The sequence below is a fragment of the Osmerus eperlanus genome, chromosome 5 (assembly GCF_963692335.1).
Source record: "Osmerus eperlanus chromosome 5, fOsmEpe2.1, whole genome shotgun sequence".
NCBI classification, from domain to species: domain Eukaryota; kingdom Metazoa; phylum Chordata; class Actinopteri; order Osmeriformes; family Osmeridae; genus Osmerus; species Osmerus eperlanus.
This window is the reverse complement of record NC_085022.1, coordinates 7425136-7443616: the sequence shown is the minus strand read 5'-3', so window position 1 is coordinate 7443616 and position 18481 is coordinate 7425136. Positions and strand designations below refer to the sequence as shown.

Sequence of the window (18481 nt, the reverse complement as noted above, 5' to 3'; positions counted from 1 at the left end):
ACGCATTAGATACAACGTACATAGAGACTGTTGCACAGCAAGTATCGTATCATGCCGTGGTGTACTAGCAGCATTATACATTTAAGCAATTCAAGACTTGCATGTACAGTAAGTAATGTCACATTAAAGAATGTATTTAAACTCAAGCTTGTGTGGTGCGTCGCTGTCTTCTGTAGCGGGGTTTGCTCGTTTAAGATTAGCAATACTTAATTTATAATAAAGTATGTAGTTCTTGGGGGCACCACCTCTTATTGTTAAAGGGATAGAGGAAACCTTATTGAATAATATTTAAATAATAGCCTTCGTAATAATCAGTCTAATCTTAAGTCGTGAATTCTATGAAAGTAGAGCAGATCAGATAACGTGAGTGATACGCGAATGTTATACACAATGATTTATTTAGGAGAATGTAATTATAATGAACAAATACCAGACAAGTTATGGGTTAGTCAGAGTAGTACAGTGGCTGGATGCAAATGAGGGCGAGCAACACAATGGCTGTGTAGAGCGCGTGAAAAGGGGGAAGGGAGAGAGAGGGGTAGAGAGGGACAGGTAGGCCTTTGTGGTAACAATGGACGAGCAAGGGCAACTGACTTAGCAAGGGTTAAGCTAACTCATTTGTAAAATACAATCAAACATCAACAATTTAATCACAACATGCCAATATGTCACAGGTAAGAAATATTGCAAATCGTAGTTACTTTTGTCGGTTTGAAGAAAGGTAGAGTCAATGGTTTCGTTATCGTCCAACGAAAATAGAACAACGGAATCTTTGGCCAAAGTTCCGGGCGCTCAGTGAATTTGCAGGTTGAGAGGAATAGTTTAGAAATGTAGCTAGCACTTCAGTTTAATCCTACGAACAAGCGGGGGTGATTGTACGTTTGGGGGTTTTATACTCCAAAGAACAAGGGGGGGGGTCCCCGTGAAGGTGACCTCTTTCATTGGTCAGTTTCCCCCCACCTGGGCGTCGTCCTGAGATCTGCCTAGGTGTGAAGTAGCTGTACCTTTTGAGTTCCGTTATTTCAACTGTCCATGGAATGCTCAAACTTCAGAATATAACAATACAACATTCGTAAATGGTTTTGTTAGTATGGTACAATCATTTTGATATCAAGATTGGCTGACTTAACTATACTTGAAGGGAAGTTATAATCAAACCTCAATTAAACAACGTTCTAAGTAAATGGGAAAAACACACATTATAACACATCAACTACTGTCATTGAAATAGTGTCCATGAGCCATGTAGTCCTTGAGAATATGTTTGTAAATCCACATAAGAAAGTTCTTCCTTGTAAATCCTTTGTCTGATACTGTGGGCCGTGTGGCCTCTGTATCTGACCCCATGCTGGGTCAGAAGCTTTGAAGCTTCTCCTCTGGGAGAAGGACAAAGGGGGAAGACCCTTTCCTTGTCGGGGGTAGGAGAAGGTGTGATGGTACCGTGCTTTGTCTGTGGACTGTGCTACACTTCAATGCCACAGCCTAAACTTTATGTCAAAAGAAAGTTTTTAATTTCCGTCGCATTCAAACAATCCCCTCAGTGTAGTTTGGCTAGCAACAGCAGCTAGGCTATAGTAGCTTGCTCGTAGCACAATTCAGCTTCTCCAGGCAGGGCTCTAGACTGAGACCAAAAAGTCGCTTTTGGCTTTTTTACTGACAATGATCGCTTCTAGCAAACTTTTTTTGAATGACCCATTCCCCCTAAATAAATATCAAGCTTATTTACGTGTTTGGGGGCATATTTTCAGTCAGCAGATACTGTTTGAATCCCGATTCCATCTGAAAAATATTGCCGGTGACAACGTGGTTAGAATAGCTTGTTTCAAAGGGGGTTCAGCTTGTTTATTAAATGGACCCATCTGCAACCGACGCAAGCAAGCACACCCTACAATTCCTCCAGAAATTGTATCATCTAGTTTTAGCTGTTACCTTACCTCAGTTTGCAACCGTCTAACTTAGTCTACATTTACTAGTCTAGCCAGCGAAGTAAATTTGTACTATACAGAAGAACCCCACCGAAATAAACATACTGTACTACTGTAAACAATTTGTTTTAAGGAGTTTTTATTTGAACCTGCTGCTTTTTGATTGTTTACCGTAGCTCTAGCTCTAGTCTAGCTAACGACTGGCTGTTTGTTCGTGAAGGCGCCAAAGTGGATGGTGATACAAATAGAAAAAGTAGTCTACACTGTTAAATTTTCCTGAAAACTCCTAAACAGCATACCCAAAGTAAATTGAAAGCTGTTCTTGAACCATTTGGAGTACATGCATGTAAATGGTCTCTTTTGAAAGCTGACACTGAAGTTATTTCCCCTGTTGTCAGGACCCCTGTCAGTCCTACTAGTGTTGAGTAATTGAGCTTGAACACAAGGAAAGTGAAAGTTTCTCTTTCCGCCTAGATTTTGTTTTGAAAACAGAGGCCTGAAGAGGCCTAGAGGTGGTAGGTATTAGCTGGAAGACTAAATTGGACCACAGGTTGAAGCCTTACCCAATTCAAATCAAAAGTCAAACATAATACCACAATATATTCATATTTGACACACGTTTTTATAAGAGTACATCCAGGCGTGGATGGGGGGGGGGGGGCAGGGAGGGGGCAGGACGCACAGACCTAGTTGGCTTTAGAGGGCTGTCAACGGGACATGGAAGCTCCTATTGCAGGGGTCACTAATTGGCGGACCGCGGTCCGGGTCCGGACCCAGGCGGTTCCCTATCCGGACCCGGACCTATAACCGATATATTATTATGGAATTAATTCATTTTGACGGAACGTTTCCATTTTAACCGGCACATCTTTTTGTTCCAACTAAATGTGGTTTCTATCTTACTTGTCCAATACAAAGGTCCAATCAGGAGCTTTAATAACTGTAATCACCATGACAACTCACTCACTGAAAGTTGGTTGCAACCTCTGTGGGTCAGGTTGTGTGTGTCATTCGCAACAACGCAGGCTAATCGATTTGCTAACAGTACCTGTTTCTTCCTTAGCGAAAAACATGGCGTGCTCTAAACCCGGCGAAAATCCAAATCCAAAAATACCTAATTTCAGACAAGTATGCATTTGTGCTGCCGGTGGGGCGCACAAAACCGATGTGTTTAACCCTTGTGTTATCTTCGGGTCATTCTGACCCATCAGTCATTGTGACACACCGTCGTATTGCGACAAATTTACCACATACAAAGACAAAGTGAAGCATTTTATTTTAACAGCTAGGCTGTCTCAGACCCCCCACATTGCGATGGTTAAAAGAAAATTATTTTAATTTGTTTTTGTATTGGGTAAAATTGGGTAAACACAACGATGGTTCGTTATGAACCTTTGGGTCATGTGACCCGAAGGCAGCACGAGGGTTAATGAGACGGTTGCCCTTGTCGTGGTAGCTAATGTGAAACGTCACTATCATGGCCGTGGGAACTAGGAGTGCTGTAGCACCCCCTGACAGCACGAGAATTTCCAATGATATGACTTTAAAATTCACCACTGCGGCACAGCCCAGCCCCGCAGTAGCGTACTGGCCATCGGGAGCACCGGGAGAAGAATAACAATGGAAAACCAGGCTAAGAAACGTAAGGGTGGGGCTGAAACATTGAGACAAAATGACATCACCTTCACTAGACAAGGTTTTACCAATTGAAAAACGGCTATGTTCATTTTACATAAAGCTCAAAAAACTACTTTGTGCTCAAATAAAGGCAAAAAAAATGGTCTTGCGTGCTACGCGCGCTCGACCATTTTTACCTCCCAGTCCATCCCTACCGCCCCGCAACATTAAGAACCCCCCCCCCCCAGCAGCACCCCCCTGATAAAATATCCTATGTTCCCGCGGCTATGGTCACTATGACACAAAGCATGGACACTTTGAACAAAATTACCCCCAGAACTCTGAGGTAAGGACCAGAAAAATAAACCATAATTGTTCCGGACCCTGGACTGAATGGAAATTTGGTTAGTGGACCTTTTGGGTTTCTAATTGAGTACCCCTGTCCTATTGGGTCAACAAGGTGTCAATCGAAAGGGGAGGGTTCAACGGACATTTTGATGCCTTCATATCGTAAATACTCCGTTGCTAACCGGAGAAAAGAACACTTTTATGTGAACAAGTTGTTTCTTCCGTCGGCTAACTTACATAATGAAACAAAGGATAATGGATATTCATGAATGTAAAACATTGTATTTGGACGAATTACTTTACATGGTTAGATACTTTGAACCCTTGGGAATGTATGCAGATCAAGTTTTGATGTGTTGTTTGCATACCTGGACGACACTGAACCTTGGAGGGTAAGTAGAGACGTTTGGCTTTGGTGTTGTTTACAAAGTGGTGACTGGACAAAGACGTTGACTAAACTTGTTGTTGTGACTCAATCTTTAAAAATGGTTTGCATATCTACAAGCACAAGAATCGTAGCTTTCCAATTATGTATAACATGTGTAGTAGTCAATTTTTTTTATTTGTTAACATTTAGCGTCACTGTGTCCAATCCCGACCGGTTTTTAGCTAACATTCTGATAAAATGCCACTTCAAATATTGATAAAATAATTGTATCACGTTTTCAGCTGATTTACTGATTTCACGTTAAGCTTTAACTTCTTACCTTTCGAGCTAAATATTGTTTAAAAATTTAGAGTTAGCTTAGCCTTTACTAGAGCCGGTCAAAAGACGCTGGCGCCGGTAAATTAGCCGTGCGCTACCCTTGTCCAAACCCGACCGCACTTCTAAACACTGGCCGCTGCTGTTTTTCTGGGGATATTAACTTGATCCAGGGTCACCAAACTGACCATCAATGCTGTCAACATATCCGGGGACGTAGTTATGTCCTCCACAATAAGATATCACGCTTCAACATCTCCAAACTATGCGATAAAATCTCAATTTGACTGTATACCACCACCTGCTGGATGTTTTGTTGAACTCTTCTCAAAGTTTGCTAGCCCCCATCCCTTCCTCCCCTCGACTACAGATCACGTCACACATGATCGTGTATTTTCATTGGCAAGACAAAGTAGTGTTAAGCTAGCATTGAAATACACTCATATGCTAACCCATAGTAGCAGTACGATGACAACACAGACACACTTGTCAGAGTAAAGATCGTCGCCCAAGCGTCGCCCGAGTGTCACCGAGTGGTCTTTCGGACAAAGTAACTTTCCTATATTATTTAGACATGTAAACGTCCATATATGTTCATGAAATTTTACATGTAGATTGTTTGGTATGCCTAAAATAATACTACTTACACTTTGCTGGTGATAGCAAAAGAAAATGCTGGCAAAAAGACCGGAAACTGAGTGTCCAAACCCCGTTCGGGTTTGGACAATAGTAGTTTACAGCGGTCGGGATTGGACACAGTGACGTTAGTGCGTAGTAACTGGGGGAGGAGGGGGCAAATTTTTTTGGGGGTTGGGACTGGGATCGCTCGGTTGGGGAAAAACTATGTCCGAACAAGAGCTGTTCGGACCAATCAAATTGTCAGGGCGGGCTTTATACGACGAAGGACAGATGATCAACAGTAACGTAATCAACCACATCACCAAAGAGCGCTTGGGTTGAATTCGTTTTCCACAAAAAACATACTACGTTGCTCTGATTGGTTGTAGGTCTATCAAATTGAGCGAAGAGGCATTTTTTGTCCGAGTTCGGTTGAAACACGCCCCATACTCACAGCCCAACGGAGCGGTATCAGACTCATATTCTGACTAGAATTATGAGTATGACAACGTCAGGCTAAGCTAGGCATTGGCGTTGAATGATCAACCCAACATTCTGGGTTAAATTGTCAACCCATCTTGCTGGGTTAGTTTAACCCAATCTGTGTTCTGTCCTATATTTAACCAGCTGCTGGGTTGGAAACAACCCAAACTGGGTACTTTTCAACCCAGCATTTAACCCATTTATGAGGTCAAATTAACCCAGCCTTCTTGTCAATATGAACTGTATTTGGGTTGAATGGTCAACCCAAGTGCTGGGTTAAATGGTCAACCCATCTTGCTGGGTTAGTTTAATCCAACGTGTGTTCTGTCCTATATTTAACCAGCCGCTGGGTTGGAAACTACCCAAACTGGGTTTTCAACCCATAATTTTTTTTGAGTAAACTCTTTCAGAGTGTTGCGGGATATTAAAATAGGATCAAGTGACATGGATTTTGTAAGTATTTCAGGCTTGCTAAATCCTGTTTCTGCAGAACTGAGAGGCCTGATAGGGTTTTGTCTCACCCTAGAGGTGTTGAAATTAATCAAATAATCGATGCCTGATAGGTTGTAAACCTACAGGAGGGCAGCTCTTCAGGAACAATTGGTTGCCATGTGATGTCATCATGGCTGAGGGTGAGTGTGGTTTGTGGCCACCCCATATTGAATCAGGAAGCAGTGCACTGAACATTTAGCCTGGTCCTAACCAGTCCCTAGTACATTTAATTTGTACAGAGGGTCTGGGATCGATCCATTGATAAGCGTTAACTTCCTTGAAGGCGGGTACTCTGTTGAAGTTTAAAACTATTGGATCTGCCCAGAGCCACTCTGATCTGCCATAACCAATCACTAGCGTTCTTCTAGCCAACTCCTTCACCACTACTGTAATGGAGCTAGCTGCTGTAGCTGGAAAATCAAACTTTTCCTGAAACCCGTGGGGAGGAGGGCCACAACATCATGGCCACCAACAAAACTTAGCAAAGATTGTTCTTGCTCCGGCTTTAACTTTTGGATATTCGGCAGCGTTGCCACAACGGACCGAATGAATGGCTTTGCTCGCATATTTCTCCGCTGCCATTACTGAACTACAACTCAAACTAGCACACGACATCAAGGTCATCGTTCTCAGCCACTCCCTCTGTTCGTTGATTGGCCCTACAAAAAATAGATTTGAGAAAACCGACATGTGCCGAATTCCCAGACCTAGTAGCAAAATCTAAATTGAGCGGAAGTACGTAGGAGGGCAGAGCCAGGCTACTGAACATCCTCCATGTGCTAAGATCTTTCGTTAAAGGTGACATGACATGAAAACTTCACTTTAGGAGGTTATTTAACATCCATGAGTTCCCATGTTTGAAAATCTCCTCTTTGTGACGTCACAAGGAGGAGATTTTCAAACAGAGCAAAAGGTTACCTCCCCTCTCTCTGCTTTGCCCGCCCAGAGAATCTGGCCTGCCCATAAGAAACTGAGCTACAACTGTGCAAGTGTTTTTATCCTCGAGAGACATCATGGCTTGCAAACGAACGAAGCATTACATTTGCTCAGTTTGGATGTACAAAGGAAAACAAAAATCTTTTTACAGTTCCTTCATCCGAGCCTCTGAAGACCCAGTGTCTTAATTTAATTTCTCTGGAAATGCACCTACATAACTTTTGTTATAGGCGCATTTGTTTTGTATGTCTGCGCCAAACACTTCAGCCACGACTGTTTCCTCAACTTGAGCTGATACAAAACTGGCCTTGCTGAAATTAAATTCTGGATCAGTACTAACTCTCCTTCGTCCAGCTACTAACCTCGGACAAGTAAGTTAACTAACGCTATATCATTTTGTAGCTTTACTGTATATGGTTACCTAGCTTGCTACCCTTAGAATGTGGCTGTAACATTAGCTCTGCAGCTAACAGCTGAGTTACTGTCGCTAATGTAAAGGTAGATAGCATCAAGTATGTGTGTGAATACACATGCTGTAACGTGAGTGTTGTACACTACTTTGTTATTTGGATAACCGTTCTGCTGTTGGTGTTATGGCGCGCGCGATATCCGCCTTTCCCCTCATTGAAATGACTGAGTGTGTACCTCTGCAAACCAGGGTTATCAGATGAGAATGGGCAAATTCGAGGCATCTTACAGCAACGGGGCTACAGCCATTGCGATACATCCATTGCAAACATTAGCGCATGGTGCCGCCCCGCCGCTCCTCATTAGCATTTAAAGCTACAGACACCAAAACAGCGCGTTCTGAGGAAAGCTCCTTGTGGAACTGCTAGTAGTGGCTGTAATTCTGCACCAAGGCTGAATTTCGGGAAAGAGACTTCTGATACAGTATTAGGGGACCACTAAGGCCTATATAAAAGCATCCAAAAACAGTATGTCATGTCACCTTTAATGTTCTCTTACAGCACCATGCATTTTACAGTGCAACGAGAGTTAGTCTTTCATGAATCTTTTATCGACAGCAGCAGCCTTATTTGTAGTTCCTTATTGAATTTAAGTAGACTAGTCCTAGGTGTTTTGGTTAGAAAATATTAACCAGAAGGTACGAATTATGCTATTTTTTTTAAGAAGTACAATATCGTAGCCTGTAAACCTGCCACAGATCTAATTATATTGGAGATAATTCCCTAGAGTACTGGAGAAGCAATGCAGTCCAATTCCCTCCATTGGCTTCCTCAGCCTTCCTGGAGGGTGCATGGGAGTTCGCCCAACCAGTCTACACATGTTTTGTGGATTTGGAAAAGGCGTTCGACCGTGTCCCTCGGGGGCTCATGTGGGGGATGCTCCGGGAGTACGGGGTACCGGACTCCCTGATCGGGGCTGTTCGGTCCCTGTACGACCGGTGCCAGAGTTTGGTCCGCATTGCCGGTAGTAAGTCGAACTTGTTCCCGGTGAGGGTTGAACTCCGCCAGGGCTGCCCTTTGTCACCAATTCTGTTCATAACTTATATGGACAGAATTTCTAGGCGCAGCCAGGGCGTTGAGGGGGTCCGGTTTGGGGACCTCAGGATCGGGTCGCTGCTTTTTGCGGATGATGTGGTCCTGTTGGCTTCATCGGGCCGTGACCTCCAGCTCTCACTGGAGCGGTTCGCAACCGAATGCGAAGCGGCTGGGATGGGAATCAGCACCTCCAAATCTGAAGCCATGGTTATCGACCGGAAAAAGGTGGAGTGCAATCTCCGGGTCGGGGAGGAGATCTTGTCCCAAGCGGAGGAGTTCAAGTATCTCGGGGTCTTGTTCACGAGTGAGGGAAGGATGGAGCGTGAGATCGACAGGCGGATCGGTGTGGCGTCCGCAGTGATGCGGGCTCTGCATCGGTCCGTTGTGGTGAAGAAGGAGCTGAGTCGAAAGGCGAAGCTCTCTATTTACCAGTCGATCTATACGTTCCTACCCTCACCTATGGTCACGAACTGTGGGTAGTGACCGAAAGAACGAGATCGCGAATACAAGCGGCCGAAATGAGTTTTCTCCGCAGGGTGTCCGGGCTCTCCCTTAGAGATAGGGTGAGAAGCTCGGTCATCCGGGAGGGGCTCAGAGTAGAACCGCTGCTCCTCCGCGTCGAGAGGGGCCAGTTGAGGTGGCTCGGGCATCTGATAAGGATGCCTCCTGGACGCCTCCCTGGTGAGGTGTTCTGGGCACGTCCCACTGGGAAGAGGCCCCGAGGAAGACCCAGGACACGCTGGAGGGACTATGTCTCTCGGCTGGCCTGGGAATGCCTCGGGGTCCCCCAGGAAGAGCTGGTGGAAGTGGCCGGGGAGAGGAAAGTCTGGGCCTCCCTGCTTAGGTTGCTGCCCCCGCGACCCGACCCCCGGACAAGCGGAAGATGATGGATGGATGGATGGCTTCCTCAGCTCGGAAATGTATTAGCGCATCTAGATAAGCCATGTTTGTTGTCAGTTAGCTAGCCTGGTTGAAGCTGGCTACTGGCTTTGTAGAGAGCGAGAGATACTTAAACATTTCTATGTTGCGAATAATCAACATTATTATTGTAACATATAACGCACCACTGCCCCAAATAAGTAGCTAACTAACTTTCTTCTTCAGAGAATGTTATTGGTGCACCTCTACTGCGAAGGAAACCTTTTCACCAGCAAGTTGTCATTGAACCATCAATCAAAGATTTAAATTGCTGTCTCATTCAATGCCTCAATTACCTTATAGTTTGAAAGTTGAAAACTGAATTTTCTTTCAGAGATATCCATGCATGCCCTCCAGCCAGTCGACTGTTAGAGTTCTACAAGCCCTGGCTGAGGGACAGTGATGGAGGGACTATCCATCCATCCTCTTGTCCAGTTCACTAGCAGTTTCCTGCTTGTAGGAGGTCTGGGTGAGGCCTGCCTCACCAGGTTAGAGAAACTGAGAGTCATCGAAGCCTTAAGAGGGAGGAGTGCTTCCTCAGCAGCACTCGTCATAATTATGGCTCTCTGATGGACAGACAACTATGAACCCCCTCACCTTCCCTTATGTGTTGTATACTCACTCAGTTAGTTAGTACTTAGTTCCAGTTCACTTCCCAAACAGTTTACAGAGATTCAGAAAAATGGCAAAGACACTGTGAATGTATAGTAGGGAATGATAAATACACAGTTGTTTTTAATTATTCAAACCCCCCCCCCCTTCTCTCTGTCTTTCTCTTTCTCTCTGTCTCTCTCCCTGTTCTTCTCTCACACACGCCCACTCTTGTTCGGTTCTCTCTAGGAGTGGAACGTGACCCGCCTGACCTTCGAGTATGACTCTGAGCCATATGGGAAGGAGCGAGATGGGACCATCATCAAGATGGCACACGAGTTTGGAGTGGAGACCATGGTCAGGAACTCTCATACCCTCTACAACCTGGATAGGTCAGTCCGGTGGACCCAGAGAACACCCATGTCCATTCAGGATTGTAAAGATGCTGTGTGGGAAACATTTGAAGCTTGCTTACCAGTATGTGTGCTAGTTCATTGTTTAAAAAAAGAATAAAAGCTTTTTATTTTAGACAATGTTTACAAAAGCAGAGCCAGCAGAGATGCAAATGGTCTTTTGGTAGCTGTCATGATGGCGTGTACAAGGAGAGATTCATATTCACGAGGAGTCATCCTGCCCGGGCTGTTTTATTTATTATCATAATGACCGTTAGATCACTCATTCACCATATTCCCAATCTGGTGCACAAATGTATTAATGTTTGAATTCCCTCCCAAGGCGACCAACCAAACCCCCAGCCTAGAAAAGGCTGGGCATTCTGGTTCAGGTAGAAATGTGTTCAGTCATTCTCACAACAGTCACTGTGTTTGGAATCTTGACGTTTCGGTCTGGTGAATAACGTCAGTGTTCAAGACTGTTAGTGAAATGAAAGTGTTACATGTTGATAATTGTAATTATCAACATGTAATTGATGTTCGTTTGAAGCCCCCATGCTTTGAGAAGAGCTGGGCTCTGAACAGCTGACGTGGAACTGCCGCTTCATTGGGTGTGCTCAAGCCTTCGGCGAGAGCACAACCTTTGTTCTCTCACATATATATTTATTATTATTTATTTTCGCCCCCCTAAAACTCAGTCAATATTTGGCCTACATACGTAACAGCGGTGTCAAAAGGTTCGTCTTGGTAGCGATTGCGTTGCTTCTATTGGAATTTACGTTCCGTTGCATGGTTTGGGCTTAAGTTAAGTTTTTGTGGCGAAAAGTGAAGCTAACGGTGGCTAATTTGCTAGCCACAGTCACTGACGTTACTAACGTCACTACGTCACTAACGTCACGAAAACACGCGTGACTACCTGTAGCAGAACATTCGTTTCGCATCTGTTAACTTGGGGGATAGCTAGGCTAACTATAGCTTTACTGCAAGGCAGCTGCAGGAACGCCACAAGCAAAGAGGCCAGGGTGATAACTATTTACTCATTTTACTTTGTGATATGACACACAATTGTGATGTGTAATGTACAATATTAGCTGATATTATTAAGGAAGTAAGCCCACATCTACTTTCGGAAACGGTAGTCTACTATTTCACTGAAATATTAGCATCATGACATTAGCCTCTGTTGCCCGGGCAACACATACTACAGTGGTCTATGATGTATCTGTTTTCAATCGTTAAAATAAACATTCCTCACATATACATTTTCGTTGTAGGATTTATTATGACATTAGATTACAAGTAAACGATTTGTGGGTGAAATTATCATTACCTGTGGTTTCAATCCAGTGTATCACTGCAACGCTGTAGCCTACGCGAGACACGACAAAAACATCTAACATACACAGCTGTTTAGGAAGTCAAACGGCGACAGAACATGTTCGGCACTCCCCTTACTTAAATCAAAAGTCTATCTAACTACAAACCTGAACTTCATTGCCACAGCCTAAACTTTGTCAATCTGTTCATGAAAATAATTAATTTCAGCCTAAACCGTACAACGGAACGTTTAATCGAATTCAACCAACGCAATCGCTACCGAGACGAACACAGCAGTAGTCTAGTACTGTACCGTAGTAGTACAATTTACCGGGGCAGCTTCTCCACACAGGGCTATATCGCATTTTGCGTTGTTACTGACAATGATCGCTACCAGTGAGCTTTTTATGAATGAGCGATTTTCCACTACATAAATGTCAAGCTTATTTACGTTTTGGGGGGCATATTTTCAGTTAGCAGATGGTACTGTTCGAAACGCGATTCCATCTTCTACTGCCGGGTAACGTCGTAGAATAATCTTCAAAGGGGGTTCTTTATTAATGAATGAATGCAATGAGTAGGCTAAATGCATGAAAATATCACGAGAAGGGAAAAACTTAAAAGGACGTTTAAGTCATAGAGATTAGGTCAATTTGTACACCGGTCTGCCAAATTTATTCGTTTTGATTCAACGATGAGGCTGCCTCTTGCAGGGGAAATGAGAAGACATCCATTTCATTCTACACTTCACTCGTATTTTCAGTTGTAAATGAGCAGCAAAAAAAAGTGCTTTTAAATCTATGTAATCTTTATAAATAATAAGTATGCATTTTTATATAAAATACAGAAATATCAGTTGTAAAAATGTCATTAAAAAACGGACCCCTGTCCAACCGACGCAAGCAAGCACACCCTACAGGTGTGCTTGCTTGCTTTCCCCAGAAATTGTACCCTCTCTAGTTTGATTTCACATGCATGAGTCCTCCTGTAACTGGCAGCCAGCACCTCTCAGCCCAGTCCCTCCCCTCCATACCCAGTCCCATAGTCGCTGCTGCCCCCTAGAGATGGCTGAGCGCTACTGCTGGTCACACCACAGGCCATGTGCAGATGGGGGTGGAGAGTGGGAGTGTGTGGATGAGAGCCAAGCAACATGTGTGCCGGGAAGTGCTTCAGCGCCAAGCTGGTTCAAGCACATGGAGCCTCCTGACCCATGCCACGCCTTCACAGGAAATGATCCAATAGGAAGGGTTAGGTTGCTACAGATACAGGTGGCTGTTGTGTAAGATGATGGGCTATGAGAGACGGGTGTAGGCTATAACCCTACAGTGGGGAGTTAGAGGGAGAGGATATAGATTTTATATACAGGTTGACAAAGTTGTTATTGTATGGATTCTGAAACTGACTTTTCAGGAGGGAAGTTATGAAATGTTGTCGTGTAATTAGATCAGTGAACATAATGCCCAACATTTGTATTAGATATGACATTAAATGGTGGTGGTCTGGGCAGATTTGATCAGTTTCATGTTTGTTTTCTCACATATGTCATTGAGCCATCTTAAATTCACTACACCTGTGGTTCTCTGCTGTAGATAGTTTGCAGTAATTAGATGTATAATTACTGAACGACATGGTTTGCTCTGTGTAATAACTGAACTTGACGGCTTGCTGTATGTGAGTGAAACAACTGAACTATATGGTTTTCTGTCAGGGTGTGAGGTAGGGTAGGACCCAAATGCAAGGAAGTACGCAGTCATTTTGAAAACAAAGGGTTTAATCATGAAAAGTCAGGGAAACAGATAGGGTACTCACACGGACATGGGTAGTAAGGACAAGACAAAGACTGGACACAAAACCGAAACCTAAATACACAGAACCAAACGACACACAGGTGGACACAATGAAGCTAACGAGACAGGTGAAGACAATGACAGGGAAACACTAGGCCAGGGCAAAAAAAACTGAAACCGGGGGGCACGGCTATGGCCGTGACAGTTTTCTGTATGTGTGTTCATCACCAGGATCATTGAGATGAACAACAACAACCCCCCCCTGACCTTCAAGAGGTTCCAGGCCATAGTGAACCGCCTGGAGCTGCCCAAGAGGCCGCTGTCCTCCATCACTCCAGAGCAGATGGACAGCTGCAGGACCAGAATCGCTGAGAACCATGACGAGCACTACAGTGTTCCCTCCCTGGAGGAACTGGGTAGGAGAGACCAGCATTGTCTGAGATGGAGTTACTTTCTCTTTCTCTTTTTCTATCTCTCTATGTATATCTCTCTTACTCTCATGCTTTGTGTCCTGTTAACCTTACTGCTGTGTCTCGCAGGGTTCAAGACTGAGGGCCTGAGCCCAGCTGTGTGGAGAGGTGGGGAGTCGGAGGCCCTGGACAGACTCAACAAACACTTAGACAGAAAGGTCCGACCCCTCACTGTCCTCACATGTCTGTCTTACACTCTGTGGTTTGACGTGTTCTTGGCATCTCCTGACGGCCATACTTCACGGAAGACAAAGCATTTGAGCATTTCAGCCAACATTTTATAACTTCCTCCACCAGTCCCAGAACTGGTGGTCAAGCATTATATGAGAAGCTGACCATGTTGTGCTTCCTGTTACAGGCCTGGGTGGCGAATTTCGAGCGTCCTCGGATAAGTGGGTGTGCGCTGTTTGCCAGTCCCACGGGCCTCAGCCCCTACTTGCGCTTTGGCTGCCTCTCTTGCAGAGTCTTCTACTACAACCTGAGGGAGCTGTACCTGAAGGTGAGCTGCAGCTAAAACAGGAGCTGTGCCTGCAGGTGATGATGGGTCATATTAGGGTGGACTAATTATCATATTATCCCATTTCTGTCTTCTTCCCCTCCACCCTACAGCTCAGGAAACAGTGCAGTCCTCCTCTCTCCCTGTATGGTCAGCTGCTGTGGAGAGAGTTCTTCTACACGGCAGCTACCAATAACCCAAACTTTGACCGCATGGAGGGTAACCCCATCTGCGTGCAGATCCCCTGGGACCACAACCCAGAGGCGCTGGCCAAGTGGGCTGAGGGCCGGACGGGCTTCCCCTGGATTGATGCCATCATGACCCAGCTGAGGCAGGAAGGCTGGATCCACCACCTAGCTCGGCACGCCGTGGCCTGCTTCCTGACCCGGGGAGACCTCTGGATCAGCTGGGAGAGTGGCATGAGGGTGAGGAGGAAGAGAGATGAAGAGGGGTGGTATCTGGGTGAGGAGGGGGGAATACCTGTGGATAAGCTGGGGGAGTGATATAAGAATGGGGGGGTGTTTTTGACTGTGCAGTGTTGTTGACTATGGTGTGGTTGTTCATTGTGTGTTTGTGTGCAGGTGTTTGAGGAGCTGCTGCTGGATGCCGACTGGAGTGTGAACGCAGGCAGCTGGATGTGGCTCTCCTGTAGCTCTTTCTTCCAGCAGTTCTTCCACTGCTACTGCCCCGTCGGCTTCGGCCGGCGCACTGACCCCAGTGGAGACTTCATCCGGTGCGTATGAGACACCACATATTTACCAGGCACAGTGCCAAAGTAAACACATCTCTGCCACCAGACATGGTGAACAATAATAATCAAACAATCACTACAATCCCAGCACAGAGGGGCAAGGTGCTAAAGCGGACCCTATAGAAGCAGGTAGAAGCAGTATAGGTAGAGGTCAGGAAGAATTATCCATGGGGAGAGAGGAACTGGGGCCAATGCCTTAGTGACGCTGAGTACTCAAGTGCTAACTGAGTGAATCACAAAGGCTGTTCTGAAGCTTTCATATGAGAGCAGGGGCCCGTTCTCCGTACGTCGCTTATTACATCCGAGATCAAATGACACATCCAAGATGACATCATCGTGCTAATCATGATCTGGCTAATTTGGTTCTTCCAACACCCTTGTTGTTTATGATTAGTATAGCTGGATTGAGTTATGCGTTGGTCTAAAAGGGGGTATGTATCGATAGTAGAAACCTTGATCAGCAACGCTGCTATTGGCTGCTCATATAAGTCTATGGCTGCTCACCATGGCCAAAAAGAGCGCCCTGTGTTTTTTGCAACTGAGCCAAACAGAGCAAGAACTTGCTCTGTAAGATTTGATCAAAACGTCAGGGAACACCTCAAAGTCTGCAAAATCCAGGAGAGGGCTGGCAAAAGGTAGCAAAGAAATTACCCCACACCACACACCTTACAAAGACAAAACACCCGTCTGTCAACCACCCACCTGACTGTGACCTCTAAGTGTGTGTTGTTCCTGGTCCAGGCGCTACATCCCCAAACTGAAGGACTACCCCAACCGCTACATCTACGAGCCCTGGAACGCCCCTGAGTCTGTGCAGAAGGCAGCGGGGTGCGTGGTGGGGGTGGACTACCCCAGGCCTATGGTGAACCACGCCGAGGGCAGCCGGCTCAACATAGAGAGGATGAAGCAGGTCTACCAGCAGCTGTCCCACTACAGAGGACTCAGTAAGACCCCCACACACACACACACACACACACACACCAGAAACTTCGACTAAAAAGGACTCTACCTAACACACACACCTGTCTCAGTCAGGTGGAGACTCTACAGTGGGCTGGTCTTTGTATTTGTCGAACACAAATTGTATGGTAATTTTCTCAGAAACACAAAATGTTTAGGATGTTAGATTGACTGGCTTTGGTGTGTTATCAAGGTTGACAGAATCCTTACACCCTCCCATAAACTGTTTGAGAGGGGTCGACCTGTACTCTTCTGGGCTACAGTGCATGCTCTGAATTAGGGCTGGGCGGTATGGCCTAAAATGTATAATTTTGAAGCAAAGACGGTAACAGTATATTCTTCTTTTCTTTTTTTTTTGTCTTTGTTTGAATAGAAGGCAATCTACACCGCTGCAGCTAATCTACCGCACATTTACGCGACTTGGATAGGGTACGGCAGGTGTATCGCATTAGTTGAATTTTAACTCACAATTCTAACGCCTGGGACACACTGGCTGCGAAGCGCCGCCTTTTTTCTTTCGGTGCCCATGTTATCAAGAAGAAGCCACCTCCCTGAAATGGGTCTCTGCAGGTTGGGATGTCTGATCACGTGAAACTAAACAATATCCAATCAGAAAGCAAGCTGAGAGAAGATGGAAGCATAACAAACGCAGTCATGGCGCAGCACAAAGTTAAATGGATTTGGACAGCAGAGATGGAGGATCAGCTTGTCGTTTTGTGGCAACAGCAAACCCTTTTCTTTTTTCCCCGTGAATTTTCTGTGAAAATCATTCCAAACACTATCATCGCAATTTCTTCCTGCATATCGTTCGCCATGCTTATTCTGAAGTCTCGAGAGATTTGGCAGATTTCCTGTGTTCACAGCCGGGACACTGGTTGAAAATCTGTTTGTGTGTGGTGTGCTGTCTTTGTCACATCATGGCACAACATAGGAGCAAAACTGTTTTTCTCATGTTTGTGGTCTCTCACCAGTGGCGCCTTAATGCACAGGCTTACCTGGGCTTAAGCCCGGGGCCTCGACCAATCAGGGGCCTCTTAATAATAATACAAAATAATAACTAGAGAGGGTACAATTTCTGGGGAAATTGTAGGGTGTGCTTGCTTGCGTCGGTTGGACAGGGGTCCGTTTTTTAATGTCATTTTTACAACTGATATTTCTGTATTTTATATAAAAATGCATACTTATTATTTATAAAGATGACATAGATTTAAAAGCATTTTTTTTTTGCTGCTCATTTACAACTGAAAATACGAGTGAAGTGTAGAATGAAATGGATGTCTTCTCATTTCCCCAAGAGGCAAGAGGCAGCCTCATCGTTGAATCAAAACGAATAAATTTGGCAGACCGGTGTACAAATTGACCTAATCTCTATGACTTAAACGTCCTTTTAAGTTTTTCCCTTCTCGTGATATTTTCATGCATTTAGCCTACTCATTGCATTCATTCATTAATAAAGAACCCCCTTTGAAGATTATTCTACGACGTTACCCGGCAGTAGAAGATGGAATCGCGATTCAAACAGTACCATCTGCTAACTGAAAATATGCCCCCCAAAACGTAAATAAGCTTGACATTTATTTAGTGGAAAATCGCTCATTCATAAAAAGCTCACTGGTAGCGATCATTGTCAGTAACAACGCAAAATGCGATATAGCCCTGTGTGGAGAAGCTGCCCCGGTAAATTCTACTACTACGGTACAGTACTAGACTACTGCTGTGTTCGTCTCGGTAGCGATTGCGTTGGTTGAATTCGATTAAACGTTCCGTTGTACGGTTTAGGCTGAAATTAATTATTTTCATGAACAGATTGACAAAGTTTAGGCTGTGGCAATGAAGTTCAGGTTTGTAGTTAGATAGACTTTTGATTTAAGTAAGGGGAGTGCCGAACATGTTCTGTCGCCGTTTGACTTCCTAAACAGCTGTGTATGTTAGATGTTTTTGTCGTGTCTCGCGTAGGCTACAGCGTTGCAGTGATACACTGGATTGAAACCACAGGTAATGATAATTTCACCCACAAATCGTTTACTTGTAATCTAATGTCATAATAAATCCTACAACGAAAATGTATATGTGAGGAATGTTTATTTTAACGATTGAAAACAGATACATCATAGACCACTGTAGTATGTGTTGCCCGGGCAACAGAGGCTAATGTCATGATGCTAATATTTCAGT

The 18481-nt window shown here is 44.7% G+C and overlaps 1 protein-coding gene across 2 annotated transcripts in view; it reads left to right on the top strand.

Moving 5' to 3' along the window:
* cry2 (cryptochrome circadian regulator 2) overlaps positions 1-18481 on the top strand; it is a 58600-nt gene that overhangs the window by 11035 nt on the left and 29084 nt on the right. For both annotated transcript variants that reach the window (XM_062461505.1, XM_062461503.1), the window contains exons 3-9: positions 10383-10525; positions 13861-14045; positions 14169-14257; positions 14458-14598; positions 14709-15020; positions 15177-15328; positions 16088-16290. In XM_062461505.1, the coding sequence (XP_062317489.1) occupies positions 10383-10525; positions 13861-14045; positions 14169-14257; positions 14458-14598; positions 14709-15020; positions 15177-15328; positions 16088-16290 (1225 nt within the window). The remainder of the gene's footprint in view (positions 1-10382; positions 10526-13860; positions 14046-14168; positions 14258-14457; positions 14599-14708; positions 15021-15176; positions 15329-16087; positions 16291-18481) is intronic.